At 46.3% G+C, this 20,561-nt stretch overlaps 1 protein-coding gene across 2 annotated transcripts in view; it reads left to right on the plus strand.

Annotated features, from left to right (window-relative positions):
- The window catches only part of Cables1 (Cdk5 and Abl enzyme substrate 1), a 112,113-nt gene that overhangs the window by 40,027 nt on the left and 51,525 nt on the right, over nucleotides 1–20,561 (plus strand). For both annotated transcript variants that reach the window (XM_036204674.1, XM_036204675.1), the window contains exons 2-3: nucleotides 10,322–10,393; nucleotides 15,580–15,672. In XM_036204674.1, coding sequence (XP_036060567.1) covers nucleotides 10,322–10,393; nucleotides 15,580–15,672 — 165 coding nt within the window. The remainder of the gene's footprint in view (nucleotides 1–10,321; nucleotides 10,394–15,579; nucleotides 15,673–20,561) is intronic.

Consider the following 20,561-nt stretch of genomic DNA (forward strand, 5'->3'; position numbering starts at 1 on the left):
TAAAATGTAAATTTTGAGGAGAAAAAGAGCACCAGAAAGTGGAATGGAGCTAAGTCCTATGTTCAAGGAGATAAACAGATTAAGAAGTGAAATAAAGAGCAAGATCCCACCCAACTAAATTTCCAACTTGTGGAAATAAAGTAAAGAAAAGCTTAGAGCTGGGTGTGGTGGGGGCACACCTTTAATTTCAGCACTTGGGAGGCAGAGGCTGGTGGATCTCTGAGTTTGAGGCTAACCTGATGTGGAGATCTAGTTTCAGACAGCCAGGCTTAGGCAGTAAAGGACAGAAGGCTGGTGAAGTTGTAATTAGACAAGGGGCCGTGTTCCAGCCCCAGTAAGCAGGAGAACTTGGCAACTTTGGCCACATGGTTCTTTCTGGCTTTAGAGTTAAGGATAGAAGAAAGGGGTTATGGAATTTGCTTCCATGGCTAAAAAAAAAGCTGCTAAGGCCAGGCATGTGTCAGGGGTGTTCCTGAATGCAGGCCTAGTAGAGAAGCCATTGAGTGAAGCTGTGAAGTTGAAGCCTGGATTACCTTGGAGAACTCATGATGTTAGAGATGCCGGAATCTTGAGATACCTGCTGAGGAGAGCTGCCAACAAGGAGTGGAACCAGCCCCAAAGAAAGAAGTGTGTTGCAGTTAAACATGAATAGAGTTAGAGATCTGAAGAGCATTTTGACATAAGACATGAAGGTGCAAAGTTTGGAGATTGCTCAGCTGGTTTTTGGTCTTGCTTTGGTCGAATATTTCCTTATTATGCTCTCTTCACTACATTTTGGGATGATAATGTATATCCTGTTCAACTATATGTTTGAACTATGTGATCTGCTTTTTGATTTTGATTACATAGGGAATTGTAGTTAATAAATTGCATGAATCTCAGAAGAGACTTTGAAGTTTCAAACAGGATTGTGACTGTTATTGACTATGGAGACTTCTAAAGTTGGACTAAATGCATTTTGCATTATGATATTGTTACAAGCTTTTGGGGGCCAGGGAGTGGAATGTTGTGGTTTGAATGTATTTGGCCCTCATAATCTCATAAGGAGTGGCACTATTAGGAGGTGTGGCTTTGTTGGAGTAGGTATGGCCTTGTTGGAGGAAGTGTGCCACTGTGAGGTGGATTTTAAGAATTACTATGCTTAGGATACCACCTAGTATCTCAGTCAACTTCCTGTTGCCTGCAAGATGTAGGATTCTCAACAACCAGCACTATGTCTGCCTGTATGCCTCCATGCTCCCTGTCCTGATGACAATGGACTAAACCTCCGAAACTGTAAGCCCCCTCAATTAAATTGTTTTCTTTATAAGAGTTGCTATGATCATAGTGTCTCTTCACAGAAATAGAAACCCTAACTAAGACACTTTGTTCCCAGCTGGTGCAACTGTTTGGGAAGGATTAGGAGGTATGGCCTTGTTGGAGGAGGTATGTCTCTGGTGTTAGCTTTGGAGTTTTGAAATGCCCCTGCCATTCCCAGTGAGCTTTCTCTGCTTGGTGCTTGTGGATCAATATGTTAGCTTTCAGCTCCTGCTCAGTTCCCTGCCTGCCTCCAACTGACATCTTCCTGCTATCATGGTCATGGATTCAGCTCTGAAACTGTTGACCCCAAACAAACGCTTTCTTTTCTAAGTTGCCTTGGTTGTGGTGTCTTATTAGAGCAGTAGAAAATGAAGTCCCCTGTCCAGTCTTGTTCAGTCTTGTCATAGGGAGGGAGGAGATTGGTCAGTGGGCACATGATATCACACTAAGATAAATTATATGCTTGGGGTCATCTTGATGATATACTGATTTTTTTTCCCTTTTGTTATAACATCCATTTGAACAGATGTGATCATCGTGTTTTCAGCTTGTCACCTGTTTATGTAATTAAGGTCTCTGCCCTCACTTCCCACACCTGTGAAGAGTAGACTGTGCCCTCCAGTAGCCCAGCTCATAGCCAGGAAAATTATGAGTGGTTTCCATGCAGGAAAACAACATCAAGGCAGGAAGTGTCTGGCATGGCCGCTCTCAAGGTTCCTACCTATCCACGCAGCTGCTGTTTGGTTCTGGAGAAAACAGACTGAGGTCCCTGTTCTTCTGGCCCTTTGCGTGTGTGTGACATGCAAGCACACTGTACTTTGTTCCTGCTTCTTCCTGAAACTCTTCTGGTCCTCCCTAGCCTCAGCCCTCCAGGCTAAATGACCTGCTTCCCTTTGCTCGCCAACCTTTGTAAGGTCTCCATGCAAGGATGAATGGGACAGGTCATCGCTAGGGGCTGCTCTGATAACTTCCATCTCAAGTGTGCCAATGCAGGAGAGTAAGGGATTAGCTGGCATGTCACTCACCGTTGACCAGAGCAGGTTGTTGGAGGTGACCTCCTTTAGTGAGATCAACTGCCCTTCTCATTAGAATCCCCTGGTGGCTTAAAAAAAAATCCTTTCAGCCAAGCCCAGACAAGTTAGGCAGACTGTGGAGGCAGGCCCAAGTGGCAGACTTTTCAAGGGCATTGCAATTTGCAGCTGGGCTCAAGTGCATCGGCTTTACAAGTACATCACTTTATATAAGGACACACACCAAGGCCCAGGGGTCAACTTTGAGCACATCACAGGCTGGTCCTAACTCTTGGGTGCTTTCCACTCCCTGGGCAGTACCCACTACCTTGCTTTGTCCTTCTAAGAAACCCTGGCCACATCTGGCTTCTGCCTCCCCAACCCTCACTCTCCCAGGGTCCTCAGAGTCACTGCTGGCCAGGAAGAAGCCAGCAACCACTGGAAAACCTTTCAGAATGGTTGCCTGGGGACAGGATGGATGACTGGCAGCTGTCCCTGCCCTGGAAATGGGGGCAGTGGCTCTCTTGTGCTTAATATGCTTTAGGGCTGCTGGCCCTGGGTCCTCCTCTTCCAGCCTCGCTGTCTGCTGTATGGCTTTCTTCCCTGACCCCCAGTGACTTCCTCTTAAGCTTTCGATGTATGCAAATGTATTTGTTAGAATATGGCCATGCTGCCCATCTCTAGGTCCCTGGGGAATACAGTGATGGCCTTGCACATGAGCTGTGAGCGTTTCATTATAAATGAACAGTTTGGTTTGTGCAGGTATATTTCCATACAGAGATGTACTGCTGTGGGTTTCAGCTCCTTTCTTGCTCAGAATCCAGCATTTAGTGCTTAGTATTTTGAGATGAGTCTGAAATGTTCTCAGGAAGCTGGTTAGCATATCGACAGTAAGTGTGAACCACACTGGGGTCATTGTGGCCGGCATGGTAGGTCCTTGCTTATAATTATGAGACAAGAGGATGAGCCCTAGGTGCGTGCTCAGTCTGCTGGTCATCAGTACCTTGATTTGGTGACTTCAGCACATAAGGTTTGTTTGAGCCTTGCTGGTCTATTACTGCATGTCTGTGTGGTTAATAAAGTAGCGTGCTATCTTGGTCCAAGGCTAAGTATTCTCTTCCAAGGCTAAGTATTCTCTATCAGTCATGGAAATATTCAGAGACCTTTGCTCATCAGCTAGCTGTGCCTATGATAAAGGGGTGGCCCAGTAATGCTCTTAGCCTAGGGAACAAATTGCAGGGTGAAAGTGGCTGGTTAGGCTGGCTGCCTGCCCTTGGCTACCTCATCTGCACAACTTCCTGAGGATAGAAGGTTAGTAAAAGATGTTACTACAGATCTTGGATCTAGCATGGTAAGGGTGGATATGAACACAATGGCTAGTTCACAGGGTACACCCTTCTGATAGCAACAGGCCCTCATCTTAAGGGCAAGACATGGTACTACTGGTGTCATAGCACCATGTTACAGTTTCTTATAGTGACTGGATGGATTTTTCTAGGTTGTATACCACTGTCTCAAAGAATCTTCATGAACAAGGGAAGCGTGCCCATTGACTTAAAGGAACAGAACATTCAACATTCAAGTTTGAAATCTTTACCCCCGTTAAAGAATTGAAGTCTTGAGTGTCTGTCTGTCTTAGTTAGGCTGCTGTAACAAACTGCCAGAGACTAGATAGCTTGTAAACAAATGAAGTTTGTGTTCTCACAGCAAGGGGCTGGAAGCCTGTAATCAGTGTGCTAGCTCAGTGTTTGGATGGGTCAGATTACAGACAGCTGACTTTCCCACATATCCTCATGTGGCAGAAAGGGAATTGGGGTGCTTTCTTGGGCCTCTTTATAAAGGCACCAATCCCATTTCTGGGGTCCCCTTCCTTGTGACCTAATTGCCTCCCAGAGACTCCACTTCCTAATATCAGCACGAGTGTTAGGATTTCATTTGAGCCTTGGGGGTGGGGAGCTGAAAACATTTAGTCTGTAATAATGTGCATGTGTGACTCTACACTTGTTTGGCTCACAAGGAAAATACCTAATGTGCTGATTTTTTTTAAAAAAGCAAGTTCTTAGAACAGTCTAGAAGTGTGTTCTAGATATGCAGCTGCCCTTTCCTGGACCAGTGGGACATTCCAGGGGAGCACTTGTTCTGAGTGGTGGAGGAGCCTGGGGTGGGGAGTGGGGGCAGGCTCCTGAGTTCAGGTGGGCATGACTGCTCTTCTTTTTGCCTCTAGGAAAGGTGGTCTCAAGAGAATAAAGATCTTGAGGGATCCCAGTGGAGCTCTCCAGTGGTTCTGTGGATTCCTACTTAAACTCAAGTGTCTAAAGAATAGGAGTCAAGCATGGTAGGCCATGGTCCCGAGGCCAGGCCAGCAATCATACTGTTTAAGTGGACAGATACCAATATCTTCAGGGGATGAGCCTGGCTGAGCTTGGCTGGGGCCTGGATCGTGCCTGCTCCTCAGCAGTGGCCACAGCTTGCAGGGACCTGCCAAGGGTGTCTATGGGAGGGAGGGCAGTCCTCAGGGGGCACAGCTGTTGCATCACATTCAACAAAGCACTCTTCAGTGTTCATCCAAAATCCTGTTCTACAAAGGGAGGCTCAGAGCATAACAGGATTGGTTGAGACTTCTGGTATCTGTAGCTTACATTTATTTCTGTTTGTGGCTGTTGTGTCTAGTGATGTTTAGGTATGCACCCCTGTTAATATTTTACTTCTAGCTTAAAGGCTTGGAATGGTGCCAGAGATACACTACCCTTCCACTGACAAGGAGACATGGGCCATAAGGCAGGGTATGGAGGTTGGGCAGGCACCAATTTTATAGGTGGCAAGAGTAAGTGGCTCTGCTTCCCAGGGACCATGCTGGAGATAAGTGTAGATTTTGTTGTACTTCAGGTGGGTTTTGATATGGAAGGACCATATCTCAGATGGGCTAAGGAACAGTGCATTTGGAGGTGACCCTACTAGTGGGGACTGGAGGAGGGGTCAGAGCTCGTCTAGTCAGCCTTCTTATTTTCACTTTAAAATGTTTTTTATGATTTTCAGTTTTGTGTATGTTGGTGGGGGATGGCTGTGTCCTGCAGGATGTCTGGCAGTCTCCTCTGTGAAGCAGGAACCTAAAGGACCATCTTGCCTTGTTTTGGCAAAGTTCAGTGGTCCTTTTCCCACGGGCCCTGCATGTCCAGTTTATACAACATACTGTCAAGCAGTCCAGGCAAGAGCAATTTCTTGCCCAAATGACTTTTGCCATAAGAAAGCAAACTCCATATGGAGTTTCTTCAGTGCCCATCATCTTCTCTGAAGTAGATTGATGCTGCCAGGAGATGACATGTCTCAATGTCCAGGAAAGTCAAAAGTTCTTAAAACATTTTAAATGCCATATTCTGTAGGTCTTTGAAGTGTTTGAAGACGACCTCCCTAGTTGAAGTACATCCATGTACACCTAGAAAACTTAACTGACATTAGAAGTGTGATTATCATAGATGACTAATTATTAATCTGTATTTCTTAATTATACATTGTAATTTTAAATGAATTGCATAAACATAATACCTTAAACAAATATATATAGTATAACAAAATTAATTTTAAATTTATATCAATAAACTGAAATCCATAGCAATGTAAAACATTTAAAATAAGTTGTTGCTCTTTAAAAGTAGATTCAATAATCTACCCTTTTATCCTATCATATCTATACTATCCTCTTTCTTTCTTTAGGAAGAGATTGCATTTATAATCAACCCTCCCTTAAATAAAAATAAACATTTATAAACAATATTTTAGGAATTTGGGCGTAGCTTCTCACACTGCTTCCTGCTGATTGGGGGCACTGGCAATCTTATGGAGATCCTGAGAAAATCAGGATAATGATCAAGTCCTGACTGGAGTAGTCTATGAGGCTGTATTCTCTGAGCTAGTTGCCTTGAAGCTGTTCTGGGTGTTGGAACATCTGGAGACCTCTCAGAGGGTCTTCCTTAATGGAATCGTATTAACCTGGAAGGAATCCACAGCTTCTCATCTTCTGTGGAAAGAAAAGCAGAACCTCTTTCCAAAGTAACATATCCTTAGACATAAACTTTGAAGTCAAGATACCCTTAAAACATACGTGTTGGTTTAACTTAGCAGCCCCTACAATCAAATGTCTCTCTGCAGTTAAAATTCCCCAGAACAATATAATGATATGTAGTATCCAGATTCTTTGTGTAATTTCTATCTTTATGTGGCTTAACTTTCATATTATTCTTATTGTCTCTTTTAAAGACTTTATTTTTTAAAGCTTGATTTCTTTATATAACTGTCTATATTCCTTTTCCTCTCTCTTCCAAGCCTACATTCACCTCCACACATACTGTAAACCATTCAGAGTCTAATTCCATCTGAATCTGTCTTATTGTGAATCTGCAATCATTTTTTGACCATTGATTTAAACTGCAGTGTGGCTGGGACCAAAGTGGCAGTCCTGGCTGCTGGCTCCACCTACCTCAGCTTCCCAACATGACCGAGGTATGTTTCCCACCAGCTCTGGGGGTACCATGCTCACTGCCAACTCTGGGAAGCAGTGGGTTCATGCCTCCATTCAGCAGCATGTAGCCCAGAAACTTTTTTTTTTTGGTCTGTACTAGCAAAAGTTAAATCCACCATGCAGTACACTGCACAGCTTAGAGACAGCTCTGTGCACTGTGGCAGGAATCCACCATGCTGTAGCTCAAACCCGCACGCCATGACTTCTCTGTATCATGGCTTGCCTGAGAGACATAACTAGGAAGCTGTTTTTAGCTCCATTTTAGAATCTTTTTTTTTTTTTTTTTTTAAGCTTTCTCAGGTTTTAGGTGGAAACTCTTGCTACCACATTGGGCGCCAAATGTAACTGGAAGTTTCCCTGGAGGCCCCGTGATTGGAAAGAATCTCTCCCACCCTCATCCTTCAGTCGCTTGGTCCCAAATAAGCACACAGAGGCTTATATTATTCACAAACTGTATGGCCATGGCAGGCTTCTTGTTAGCTAGCTCTTATAACTTAACTCAACCCTTTTATATTCATCTTTATGTTGCCACATGGCTGTGGCATTACCGGTCTGCTGGCATCTTGTTGCTCTGTGGGCCATGAGCTGGCGTCTCCTCTTACTCTCCTTTCCTCTCCAGTCTCTTCTGTTGGAATGTCCTGCCTAACATTGTTCTGCTTTGTCATTGGCCAATCAGCTTTATCAACCAATCAGAGCAACACATATTCAGAGTATACAGAAAGACATCCCCACAGCATGGGTCCTGTATGTCCCCAAGACAGTCAGGGGAGAGGGTAGGAAATTAGTTAATGTGATTGGCAAATGAGGATCTGAGACAACTAAATTGGAATAGTTAAAGAAAAAAGGGAAATTTGGATGTACAAAGAATTTTAAGTGATTTGAATATTATTAAACATTAAGATAGGTCTTGGAAAATTGAAGCCTTTGAGTAGGTTGCAAAAATAATGATGCTTCTGGTTGTCTTATAAAAGATTGGCTGTGTGGTAGCTGTTCAAAACTATATATACACATACAAAGAAAGCAATAAACAAATCTAAGCTGCGTCTTTCTTTGTTTTTGAGAGCAATCTAGAACATGGTTGTTTATTAAGATGGGTAACACGTTCTTTAAAAATCAGCTTTTACATTTAGTTCCATTTTCTTCTTAGGGTAAAGATGGTATTAAATGTTCTCATCCACTCTCCTGCCTCAGAGCATTGGCTGGGAAGTGGTTGTTCAGATGGACTTATTTAAAGTTGCCACCAACTCTCCCTGCTGGATCTATACCAGATATTCCGAGTTAACGAGAACTGGTCTTATTTCAGCCTGCCAAAAGAGGCTAGATTGAGGGGGTTTGGGCAGGTGGTGTGCAGTTCAACAACCCAGAAATGTTTCGTTCTGCAGGATCACACTAATATTCATTCTCACTGGTCTCTGAGGGTTATCCCCAAAGAATCACTTGTTTCTGGTTCTCTGGAAATGTCATGGCCTTCCTGAGACAGTAACATTTTTACAGCAGCCTAATGACTTTGAGGTTTTTAACAGTAAGGTTTGAGGGCAGAAGGTGAGTGCCTGGGTGGTAAAACATTAGCCATAAGGACCTGAGTTCAATACCCAGTGCCCATGTCGAAAGCTGGGCAGGCTGGTAGGTATCCACATGTTGATAAGGTGAAGGCAGGAAAGCCCCTGACCCACTGGCCAGCCAGCACAGCTGAATTCATGAACTCCAGTCCCAGTAAGACACCTTGTGTGGTGGTTTGAATGTAATGGCCCCATCAGCTCATAGGGAGTGGCACTCTTAGGAGGTGTGGCCTTGTGAGAGTGGGCGTGGCCTTCTGGGGGCAGATGTGTCACTGTGGAGACAAGCTTTGAGGTTCTCTATGCTCAATATATCACCCAGTGTCTCAGTCTACTTCCTGTTGCCTTCATATCAACAAGTAGCAGCTCCTTCTCCAGCACCGTGTCTGCCTGCACGCCGCCATGCTCTCTACCATGCTGATAATGGTTAAACCTCTGAAACTGTAAATCACCCCACTTAAATATTTTCCTTTATAAGAGTTGCTATGGTCATGGTGTCTCTTCACAGCAATAGAAACCCTGACTAAGACACCTTGTATCAAAAAAAAAAAAAAAGTGGGTAGTTCCCCAGAGGAACAGCACCCCAGGCTTTGGCCTCCACTCGCCTGCTCCCATGTACACATGTGGACAGACACAGGTACACAAATGATAAAATATGCTTTCAAAATGGAACATCCATCAGTTCCTGGGTTCAAATGATGGATGTTTGAATTCTTAACAGCATATGCTCAGGAAAGCTCATGGTACCTCAGCGATCCTGTGTATTGTAAGAGGCATCTTGTTTTTGTCATTTTTATGAAAAAATGTTTGCCAAATTATAGGTCATCTGCTTCTATAATCACCACAAAGAGGCTGTTCCTGGTGAGCATGATGAAGATGCAGGCAGGCAGGGTGGGCCTGGCATCCCCTGCAGGGCACGGCAGCCTTTTCTGAAGACGGCTTTTGTCTAAATCTGTCTTGTTTTGTTTTAGTTTTGTTTATTATGTGGGGTATGGGACAGGCGCACAAGTGCCACCAAGGACATGTGACAGCCAGACAGCAAACCGTGGAGTCCCTTCTCCCATGAGGGATGGGCCTCTCAGGACCACGGAGCCGTCTCACCAGCACCCCTTCTTTTTTTAAAAAACCTTCTTTTATAATGAGATCACAAAGTAATGAAATCATTTCCCCCTTTCCATCTCTCCCTCTGAAGCCTCCCCAGCTATCGTCCTCTCTGCCTTTTCTAATTCATGGTCTCTCTTTTCATTAATTGTTCCATGCGTACATGTGTGTGCATATACATATATATTCTTAGATACACAAACAGCCTGCTCAGTCTGCATAGTGTATAAGGTCTACCTCCATTACTGTAGAGTAGACAGTACACAGGTGCATATTTTCAGGGCTGCTTGGATAACCAGTTGCTGTGTTCCTCTCTGGGGAAGACTTTCCCCCACTCTCAGCATTCCTTAGTTGCCTGGAATTCTTTGTGTAGGGTTGAGGCCTCCTGCTCCCCCACCCCACACCTGTACACTTTCACATGTCTATTGTTCTCACTCAGCTCGTGTGTTAGGCAGTCATGTTGGTGAGACTTTATGGGGGTAGCGGCTGACATTCCTAGGAGACCCAGGCTCACACAGACTCACTCCCTGGTCCCCTGGCTCTCCCGCCATGTTCCCTGAGCCTTAAGGTGCGGGGTGTGTTGTGTCCACTGGGCCTGGGCTCCAGCTCTGCACTTTGATTGGTTGTGGTTTTCTGTAGTGGTCTGCATCTGTTGGAAAGAGAAGTTTCCTTGGTGAGGGGTGAGGTCCTCACTTACCTGTGGGTGTCAGGACAGTTCTTTAGCATGTACCAAGGGATATTATGCTGTGTTGTTTTTTTTTCCTGATAGTTAAAATTTTACACATTTGTTTGATCAGTTTTACTGTGCACTGTTAACTCCTGGTGTTTTGTCTCTGTAGACGTCGACTCATCTCCCAGAGATCATCTTTGGAGACCTTGGAAGATATTGAGGAGAATGCCCCTCTCCGGAGGTAAGTTCTCCATGCTTCATGTATGCGTAGGTTGTAATAGCTGGCAGTACACGGGTAATCTTTTTAGTTCCTGTTCTTCTGAATTAAAATTTGAAATAAGCATTACCTCCCAGGGACAAAGAATTCTTAGTGTGGAACCCCAGCCCTGAAGACGTGAGAACTAGGACACCTCACTAATAGACTGTAGCCTGTCTGCAGACTTGGTGACTCTCTTTCTTGTGGTTACCTTTGTGGTTAGTGTTCCTTTGCAGAAGGCTCCCAAGGAAGGCCTCCTCTCGCTGACCTTGAGTCTCAGCCCCAGCATCTTAAAAGCTGCTGTTTATAGATGCAGGGCCCTATTAACCCTGGCATCAACAGTGCTTAAGATGCCAGGCCTCACTCTCAGCAGGAGAAGCAACCAGATCTCCTCAGGAGGTGACCATGACGTCATTCCCTATCTAGTTGCTGGGGCAACCTGGTGAAGGTAGTTGCTAGTGCTCCCCTGGGTTTGGAAGCGTTCGTTCCTTCCTCCTACCAGATTAGAAATGAGCTGACAGCAGAGGCTGTGACTGGCAGGTCCCCTCCGCTCATCCTGCCCTCTGTTGTCCCATGTCTCTGCAAAGGTCCGGCCAGGCTTTGTTGTGTCTTCCTGCCTTTTCCCTGTAGCTCCAAGCTGGCAAGAGAAAAGCGTGTGGTTCCATCCTTTGAAATCAACAAGACAGGTGTGGCTTCACTGTGAGGACTGTGGGGCAGAGGGCAGACAAGAAGGCCCGCGGGAGGCTGTGAGCTCCCGTGGACTGGCATCAACCCTTCCTGAACCTGCATCTGTGTTACATTTGCTTGGCTACATTCCAGGATGTAGCTTCCCCCTGGAGCCTGGGCAGCGCCACTGTGGAGGGCAGAGGGGTGTCCTGAGAGGGCTCCTCACCAATCTGGGAAGTAGAGGAACAAACCCAGATATCAGTTGACTGTGAATCTGGTCACTGATGTCATCCAGAAGGGCAGGGGCTGTCAGGCTAGTATTTACTTTTGAAGTCTCTGGAAATATATCAGGCTCCCAGAAGCCCCAAAGGACATGTTCTGTGAAGCAGACAGTATTACAGACAGGAGAAGCCATTTCCCTGAAGGCTCCACACAGCAGCTCCACTAAAACGCAAAGCAGGGAACTGGCTGCGGTCCATGTACTTGGTGAGCTTGGAAGAGGGAAAACAGTGCTCCCAGGTGACCTTGGAGCCCCAGCCCATCCCCACCCCAACCCCTCCTGCAGCAGACAGGGAGGCTGTGAGGAGAGGTGAAGAGTGGGGACTAGAGCTTCCAGAAGCCAGTGTTGGGAGTTGTGTGGCAACTGTTAGCAGAAGAACCCCAGCCGATCAGGGTAGAGGTAAAAACCACCCCCACTGGGGTTCAGACCAGGCTATCTTGTCCCCAGGAAGTTAGAGGGCTGAGGTTGACTTGGGTGCCCCGTCACCCCTGCGACCTCCTCTTAGGGTTACCCCGACTGGAAAAAGAGCGAATATTGTCCTGAATTTCAAAGGAAACGTGTAAATGTAAACATCTAAAAGTATCCTGAAATCAAGGCAGTTTTAGAAGTCTTTATTTCTCCAAATGAACTTCAAAAACTAAACAATCAAAACGAAAAACAACTTCTCAGGGCCAGTGAGATGCTCAGAGGGTAGGGCACTTGCCACCAGCCCTGATGATGACCTGTTTGATCCCTGGGACCCATAAAGTAGAAGAGGACGGACAACCTATAGGTTGTTCTTGAGCTCCACACAAGTGCTGTGTGGCCTGTGTGTGCTCCCATTAGTCAGTACATACATATTTACATGAGCAAATAAGGGTAAAGACTGCAAAAAAGAGGTTCATATTGACTTATAAATGGCTTGCTCTTAGGAAATAAAGTGATGTAGGGAAAGGTGTGCTAGTCTGGAGTGTAGGAGTCACTTGGCATTAGATGAGCCTCAGCTCTCCCATCTGTAAAATGGGAGGGCCCAGATAGGATAACCTACGAAGTTGTTTTGCAGCCTCTGAGGGGAAATGTCCCAGTAACAGCCCTGAAGTGTTCTGGGAACTGCTGGGTGAAGGGAAAGCTCACAGCCTAGCTTGCTTTTAGGGTTAGCATATAAAACAGTTGCCTCCAAAGTGCCTATTAAAACTTCAGCATAATGAAGTGTGTCCTCTAATCAATGCTAACAAGGAAGAGCTAAACTTTCATTGAATTAGTTTTTAATTTAATTGTCTCCTAGTTTAATTTTGCATCACTCAGAGAGTATGCTTTTAAATAGGTGTTTACATGCTGGTGCAGGCAGCTTTGTGAATTAGTCCCTTGCCAACCTGTTGTCACCTGCAGCCCAGTGTTCCAGTTCCCTTGGCAATCGTTGCTAATAGCGCTCCTACAGTGCATCTTTGATTCCCTGGCGTGTTGGTTGAATGCTTTTTTAAAAGCTTGCCTTAGGTTAGTGGGGAGCAGAGAGCTGACATCTAAGGCAGGCCATCTATTGTTACCTTCTCTGGTATGTCACAGTCAGTGTTTCCTGTGTACACCCAAAGCGCCAAGATAAGGGGAGTTTGCCACCTGCCTGGTGATCACCAGGAACCCCAAACAGGACACTAGGACATCTAGATCCCTGAAGCAAGCTTGATTGGCCTCCTGCAGCTGTGGCAGCTGCCAGCACCTGTCTGCTTTCTGAGACTGACTTGGTTGATGGGTGTTGGAGCTACCACTGTTGAAGCCATTATTGCAGCCACCTACTTACCCAGCTGGCACTCAGCCACCTGTGGCCCTTTTGCTGACTTCCAGTCTCCATGGCAGCCCAACAAATGAGACCCAGGTTGTTCTCCTTCAATTCTGTCCTCAGTAGCCACCAGGATCCAGCTTGTCAGGTGACAGGCTTGGTGAGCTCACCACCTGCTCCCCATCTAGCTCTTAGCCACCTTCCTCTCAGACTGGCTGGAACAGAAAGCTCTGGTTTGGGGTGGGGCAGAGCAAGGAACAGCATAGTCTGAAACCTGTGGCCCTACCCAGAATGCCCTGGAGGCATGGCTTCTTGTATGTTTATGCTTTAACGATTCTTTTCTCATGAGCTATCCACGTGTAACCTTCTGGAACCTTCTGTAAGACAGTGGGAACCTTGAGATAGACCTAAGCAGTCATTCTGGAGTCCGCATGGGGGCAGTTTTGGGGTTCTGGGTTTGGCAGTTTGGGGTTTCCAGAGAGCAGTCTTAAGAAGGCAGATGGAGGCTCTGTGTCCCTTTGAGCCCCAAACTAAGAAATCTGGTCTGTGGAGCAGAGATGGAGCTGCCAGGCACCATCTCTGGTTCTTCCTGTGCTTGATTTCTTCAGGCAGCACCCTACAAGGCTTCTAAAGAAATTCCCATTTAAAGCTATGAATTCAGAGCCTTTAATAAGAGCTACTGTTTTGAGAACATGGAGGTCCATCCTCCTATCCCCCACCCAGCACACAGCTTATTACTAACACTTGAAATTTGCATATGACTGTGTATGCATGTGCGTGTGCGTAAGTGCGTTCATTGATGAACAATGATTACTTGGCCATTTATGAAACACACATGTATGTATATATCCATCTAATTCTCACAGTAATTAACGGCAGCAGGGATTGGGAGTGTCGCTAATAGTGTTAGTTGGGAGTCCTGAGTGGTCTATAACACCAGCAGTTGTGAATTATGTGTATAGTAATTTCAGGGTTGGAGGTTGGGAGGGCCATGCCTTTGCTGAAGTTTTAGCCCACTGTAATGGACAGTGATGGGAAGTGAGGCTCTCCCCCTCTGGACACACAGCCCATGGAAGGACTTTTCATAGGAAAAACCACCAAAATACTATCTGGTTGCATGCTTTTGCTGGGGCATGCATTGACTTGCTTTAGTGCGATTTTTTTCAAGTGAGGTTATATTTTAGGGTGTTTTTTTTTTAATTTGCTTTTTTTTTTTTTTAATATGTTGTGATCTGTATTCTAAGAAAGGGCCTCCAAAAAGGCTGGCCTCTGTTAGAAGGGTTGGTTAGTGTAGATGGGGATAGACCAGGCCTGCCCCCACTTTGGAGATTGCCCTGGAGGAGAGTAAAGACTGGGCTTCCCTGTAGGTCTAGAACCCTTCTTGTTCCCCAGTTCAGTTTCCACATGTGCCCCACACCTCTTCTGATATAAATTACCTCCCTCTGTGGCATTGAGACCAGCTGACTGTATTCAGATGATGTCCCCACCCATAGCTCAGTGTGGGCTTTGGGGACCCCAGGACTGCTTTTCCAGAACTTGTTTTTGGAAGTATGAGGTTGTGAGTGTCCTCATCCTACAGCAGGAGCCAGCTCTCAGGCCTATAGTCAGGAAGGTAAAAAATATTTAAAAGTCTATAAAATATAGAAGTATCACAATCCCCTTTGTCAAGACGAGACGAAACAGCCTCGTCGAAGTAGGATTTTTGGCTTTGGTAGAGGCGTCTGTGTGGTTTGGTAAGTTAGCATTTACCAGGTAACTTCAACAATCACTGCTCACAAGTACACTTCCTCAGCTGTGGTTGGTCAGAAGCAACAATGCTACCCATTTTGGGGGGAGACGATTTTACCTTTTAAATTCAGGTCACTTTGGTTCAATAGATATTTACTTGTTAACATTTATTCTAAGCAATGAACTGAAACACTGACACCCAGGTCCTAATTCTCATTTGGATTTAAGCTGACTTCCCAGGTGGAGTCAGGAGTTGGGACAACTGTCCAAGGTTTTCAGGCCAAATTCCCACTGCAGAAGCAAAATAACTCAGGGCTGTTTTTAAAATGGAGTTTGCATGTTATCTCTCCAGCCCCAAATCTTTTAAATTTACTGAGTTCTGTTCCTGTTACCTCTGTAGATTTAGGGCCTTTCTTTTAGGATAACAAGAAGGCTAATGTCCTTGGGATCCATTTAGGTTATGTTATTGTAATTGGGGACAATAGTTTTTGCCAGCTAGCTTTTCAGAGACTCATATAAAATGTTATCAGTGTCATCAAGGAAATTGTCTGTCATTTGCTTTTCAAAGTTTCCTTGCTCCGGGCTGGCTGTGTTGTCTTCATTATGCCGCCCCACCCCACTCCTGCCTGCCAGGGGAGACTCAGTCATTGGTCTTTCCTTCCTGTCTTTTGTGTGGAGATGTCCCCATTGTCCAGTGGGCAAGGATAGTGGTTTTTAAATGACTCTTTTTTTTTTTTTTTTCAGATGTCGAACACTCTCAGGTTCTCCCAGACCAAAGAATTTTAAGAAGATTCATTTTATCAAGAACATGCGTCAGCACGATACTAGGAATGGCAGGTACCACACCAGCACAAAGCTACCAGGGGAGGGGAGAGGACCACCTTAGTGACCAGAGCTGAGCAGGGCTAAACCTGCATGTTCCTAGCAGATGCCACATCCCCAGACATCACCACCTGGAGAGTCCGAGTTCTAAGGCCTGTTGAGAGCTTGGACCGCAGCTAACTGCAGTTCTGATAGGACACGGGGTGTTTTCATAGAAAACTTTGAACAGAGGAACAGTTGCTTTTCTGCTTTGTTTTTCTGCTTTGCTGGTTTTGTTTTCATCCACCAGCACTGTCTGGGCCGGGCAGTGAAGGCTGCCAGATCTGCGCCTGAACTTGGCCTTGGCTGTAGTGTAGGCGACTAGGAAGGCAGAATCTGGACTTTGGCAGGGGGATCTTTCCTCGGCGGGTTCCGGGCCTGCTTACATCCACTGGAAAGCTTTCTCTATCCCTTCCTTAAATAACAATTATGGTTGAAAAGCATACAACCTTAATATTAAAATTCTCCAGAGGATAGATTGGAGGTGCTGCCAGCATGCTTATTATCCATTCATCCGATACCCCTGATGCCCCTGACCCTTAAGAATGGTTCCTCTTTGTTGACGGGCCATCCCAGAGCAGGGTCTGGTGTCAGCCCATCTCATTTGGTAGGATTTCTAGAAGGCCATGTGGTCTCACTAACACTCTCCAGTTCTTACAAAATGAAATGGCTGAGATGTCTCTCAGTGATGCTCTTAAGGCCAGCAAGCCTGTTATTCTGAGGGTAGGAAATACAGTTTACATCTTATGGAGAAGCACTAGGAAGAAGTTTTTAAATGCCTCCTTTCTTGAGGCTTATACCTATTTTTTGAGCCTTATTAGAACAAGGAACATAATTTATAGTCATTGTGATGGTTTTAGGACAGCATAGTCCAGGTCTTCAAATACCTCTGCAGACTTTGGTGTGGATCTTCCCGTTACGGTTCCCCAGCCAGTGTTCACGTTTTGCAATTCTCTGGATTTTGTTTTCAGTCTGGTGCTCACTGTCTTCAAATTTTGTGCCTCATTCATTCAGTCACTACTTTGTTTGCTTTTGAGGCTGTTTCCAGTGCTGTTTTTTAGTCTTTATGTAAATCTTTTTGGTTTTTCTTCCCGTTATCTCTTTAACTATAATATAAATACAGAAAGGCTGTCATTTCCAAATAAAATCAGTGACAAAGCCAAAGAGATGAGCCCAAAGTAAAGGATTCCACTTTCAATCCTGACCATCCTGGCACACCATCAGAGGCTTCCCAGGCGGGGTTAGGCAGTGAGAGGGTGAAGGTAAGAATGGGGTTTCAAGTTACAGTGTGGAGCTACCCCCCATATATACACCCTACCTAGGGACTGCTGTAATATAGTCCATAGAGACTGTAGGATCAGAGATTCTGATCGTGATCTATGAGCCAGGTGTCCAGATTGCAGCCTCCCTGAAGACCCGGGACAGGTGGTAAAGGTAGAAGAAACCAGAGCTGTAAGGACCACAGGCTTTGGGGTGCTCTACTGCCCAGGTGGGTGAGCACATGAGAGGGCCAGTGAGGTTCATCTTCCACCCTGGAATTTATTAGTAAGGACGTGTTGTCACTGTGTGAACAAGACTAGAAAGGAAGCCAGGAAGAAATAGGATTTCTGCCGTAAGAGGAGGAAACAGTGGTCGGGGGTTGAGGAATGGGAGACGGTGGGTTGGCCCTTCAGGAAGCCACTTTGCCTGGCTGCAGGGAGCGCAGCAGTCTCCTGTAGGTGTGCCTAGACATCCAGCCCTATTGGGAAGAGGGACGTCTAGTCATGTGCTTTGAAAGGGGTCTGTGTGATGGCTGACGTTTCTTGTACCCTGCCTCAGGAGTAGTGGTGTGAATGTTTGGCTCAGGCGCCCAGCAGGCTCCCACCTGAGTAGTATTGATCACTGTTATGGCATGGCATATGCCTGCTTACTGCTGTGCAGACCCTCTGGTGATTTCCCTTAACCTCACAGTCTAGTTTCTCAGTCTTAGTGCAAACCCTTGACTCATCTACCCTGAAGATGCTGGTGTGGAGGTTCCCGTACCCCTAGATGGCTGCAGTATCATAGAGGCCAGTATTGAAGACAGTTGGCAAGTCTCAAAACAAGCAGGGAACATTGGCACAAAACTCTGGGCTAGAAATGAGTTTGAAACATAATTTTGAGATAGAAATGAGAGAACGGTACCCCCAAACTGAAAACTGTATATAATGGGAGACAGTATTGTAGCACTGGAAAAACAAAGCAAACACAAAAACACAAATACAAACCCTGAGCTGGCCTCCTAGTTGATAGCATCAAAGTGTCTGCTGAGGAATAAATCCCCGAGATTGAGGTGGCTCCCTGTTCCTTGCTGAGGAGCAGCATCCCCCTGTGACGTAGACAGACCTAGCTGGCCTGTGAGGTAGATGCACGAGGTTGCCATGGTGGATTCACGCGTGAATTGTGTGAGGAAGAAGTGCAGAGGAAAACAGCTGTGTGTCCTCCTGCAACTGGGCAGGCTAAAAAGGACCATCCCCTGACACAGACCGCAGGCTAGCCTCTGAGAGAGGAGCAAGACTCGGCCCCTCACCTGACTGGCAGGCAGGGAGACTGGAAAGGGACCTGCCACTCTAGGCCTCACATGGGAGACAGGCTTATGCTCCAGCCCTGGGGGGGGGGTCATTGTGGGTGCATATAGGAAAAGAAAGTGGTTCCCAACTAAGAGGTAGATTCTTGTGGCAAGGATGGCATTGGCAAAGCGCTGATAACCTCGCAGCTGTCACAAGGTGGAAGTGAGCAATGCTCACTAACAAGAGGTGACTCAGTGCTCTCTGGGTGCCAGGCTTGAAGCACTCAGTGTTTTGTTTTATCAACTAAAAACTCAACAGGTAGCCTGGCATGGTGGCATACATCTTTAATCCCCAGTACCCAGGAGGCAGAAGCAGGTGGATCTCTGAGTTCCAGGCCAGCCTGGGCATCGTGATATGGCCTTGTCTCAAAAGTCAAGAACCTCAGTAGGCTGTCCCAGTGTGGTGATGCATGCCTGTGATCTCGGCATTTGGGAGGGAGGGCAGTGACTCACAGCAAGGGTCCCTGTCACAAAAGCCAAGGGCTGGGATGGGACTTGTTGGCAGAGCTTTTGCCTAGCATACATAAGGCCCTCAGTGTTGGTCGGATACCAGTAGGTGCCTTTCGAACGGGCTGCGGTCTTCAGGACTAGAACTCAAGGAATGGAAAGAATCGGAAATGCAAATAATCAGGGTTGGAGCTAGAGCGCCTGCCTAACATGTACGAGGCCCTGGGCTCCATCTCCAATACTCAAAAAAAGTAATCTTTGGACTGATTTTACAAGGAAGATGTCACTGTCTTGTTTGTGGTAAACAGAGTAATGTCTCCCCACTCAAGTGTCCCCACACACACCTGTGAGCACAGAGAGCTATCACAATAGTGTGTCAATCTAAAGTGTCCTCCCTCCCACACCTGTGAGCACAGACAACCATCATAATCGTTTCTCACACTAAGGCGTCTCCCTCTCTGCCCCACACCCATTGAACACGGACAGCTACATCACAAGGAGGCTTTGGCATTGAAATGGGAGGTAATGGCCTTTATAATCGAAGGTGGGAGAGGGAGTCTGATGGTAGGATATGACATTGGTCTAGCCTTGATTGGCTTGAAGGTGGAGATAGAAAAACAGGCATGCAAGTGGTCACAAGCAGCTGAAAAGGACCATCAAACCAGCTCTCCCCACAGCCTCCAGAGACCAGCCCTGCGGACGCCTGTAGACCGCTGTTGGTGATTGACTCTAGAGTGTGAAGACAGGAACTTTGTTGCTTTAAGCCAGTAAGTTCCCGGGGGTGCTGGGAAATGAATGTGGTGGTCAGGCCCAGTTAACTCGGCAAACACTAAGAGGAGGAGGCAGAACTGCAGCCAGGTGTGTGACTTCACACCTCTTCATCCTGAAGATGCCAGAGCTGGCGGTCCATCCCCTGCTCCGCAGAGGTCACGGTGGTCAGAGGAAAGTCGTAGCCAGCATCGCCATTTCCGTCAGCTCCAGCTTCAGCCAGAGACCCTGTCTCAAAAAATCAGGCGGGAGTGACTGAGAAAGACAACCTCCGGCTTCTCTGTGTGCCCACACATGCCACCACACCAAGAGGAAGAGCAGGAGAAGCCGGGCACTGGGACTGTGACGTGGTCTAGTTGCCATGGGAAACAAATCGGAAGTTGCTCAAACAGCAGAACATCAAGTAGTTGTAATAGACAGCAAGGTGTACACTTAGCAGGAATTGAAAAGAAGGACCCAGCGTCTCCATGGCAACCAAGACCCGGAGAAAAGAGTAGAAGTCAAGCAGAGCAGGGCCGTCAGCCATGTGGAGGGGCCGCACTGGGACCCATTGCAGCTAATACGAATCTTAAGAAAAGCTGTGGTGTGAGTGGATTAAAGCAGACACGAAGGTCAGGTGTTGTAGAACCCATCTATATGAAATGTGCAGTGATAGAGAGATAGAAAATAGATGAGTTTAACGGGGGTCACAGGGAGAGGAGAGGGCACAGAGTTTGGGGTGATGGAAAGGCTGTAAAAATGGTGATGTGTGCACACACTGGGACTAGGCTCAGTCACCCCAACAATCGTCTAATGGCGTGGTTTACATTTTATGTCTATTTGGCTAAGATAAAATAAAAAAAACACTGGAAATAGGGAAGGGAAGGGGTAGTGGACTTGTTGGGGTTGAAGGTCAGCAACGGTCAGCTGCTAACCTACTTCCAGCCTCTTTGAGGAGAACTGGAAAGCACGGAAACTCAGCAGTGTGTCAGCCACACATCGGTGCTTGCACAAACTGAGTCAGGAGGCCTCGTAAACAGTGCCGCAGCTTCAGGACCAAACACTGGGAATGGAAAGAAAGAAC

This window comes from Onychomys torridus, chromosome 13 (genome assembly GCF_903995425.1).
Source record: "Onychomys torridus chromosome 13, mOncTor1.1, whole genome shotgun sequence".
NCBI lineage: Eukaryota > Metazoa > Chordata > Mammalia > Rodentia > Cricetidae > Onychomys > Onychomys torridus.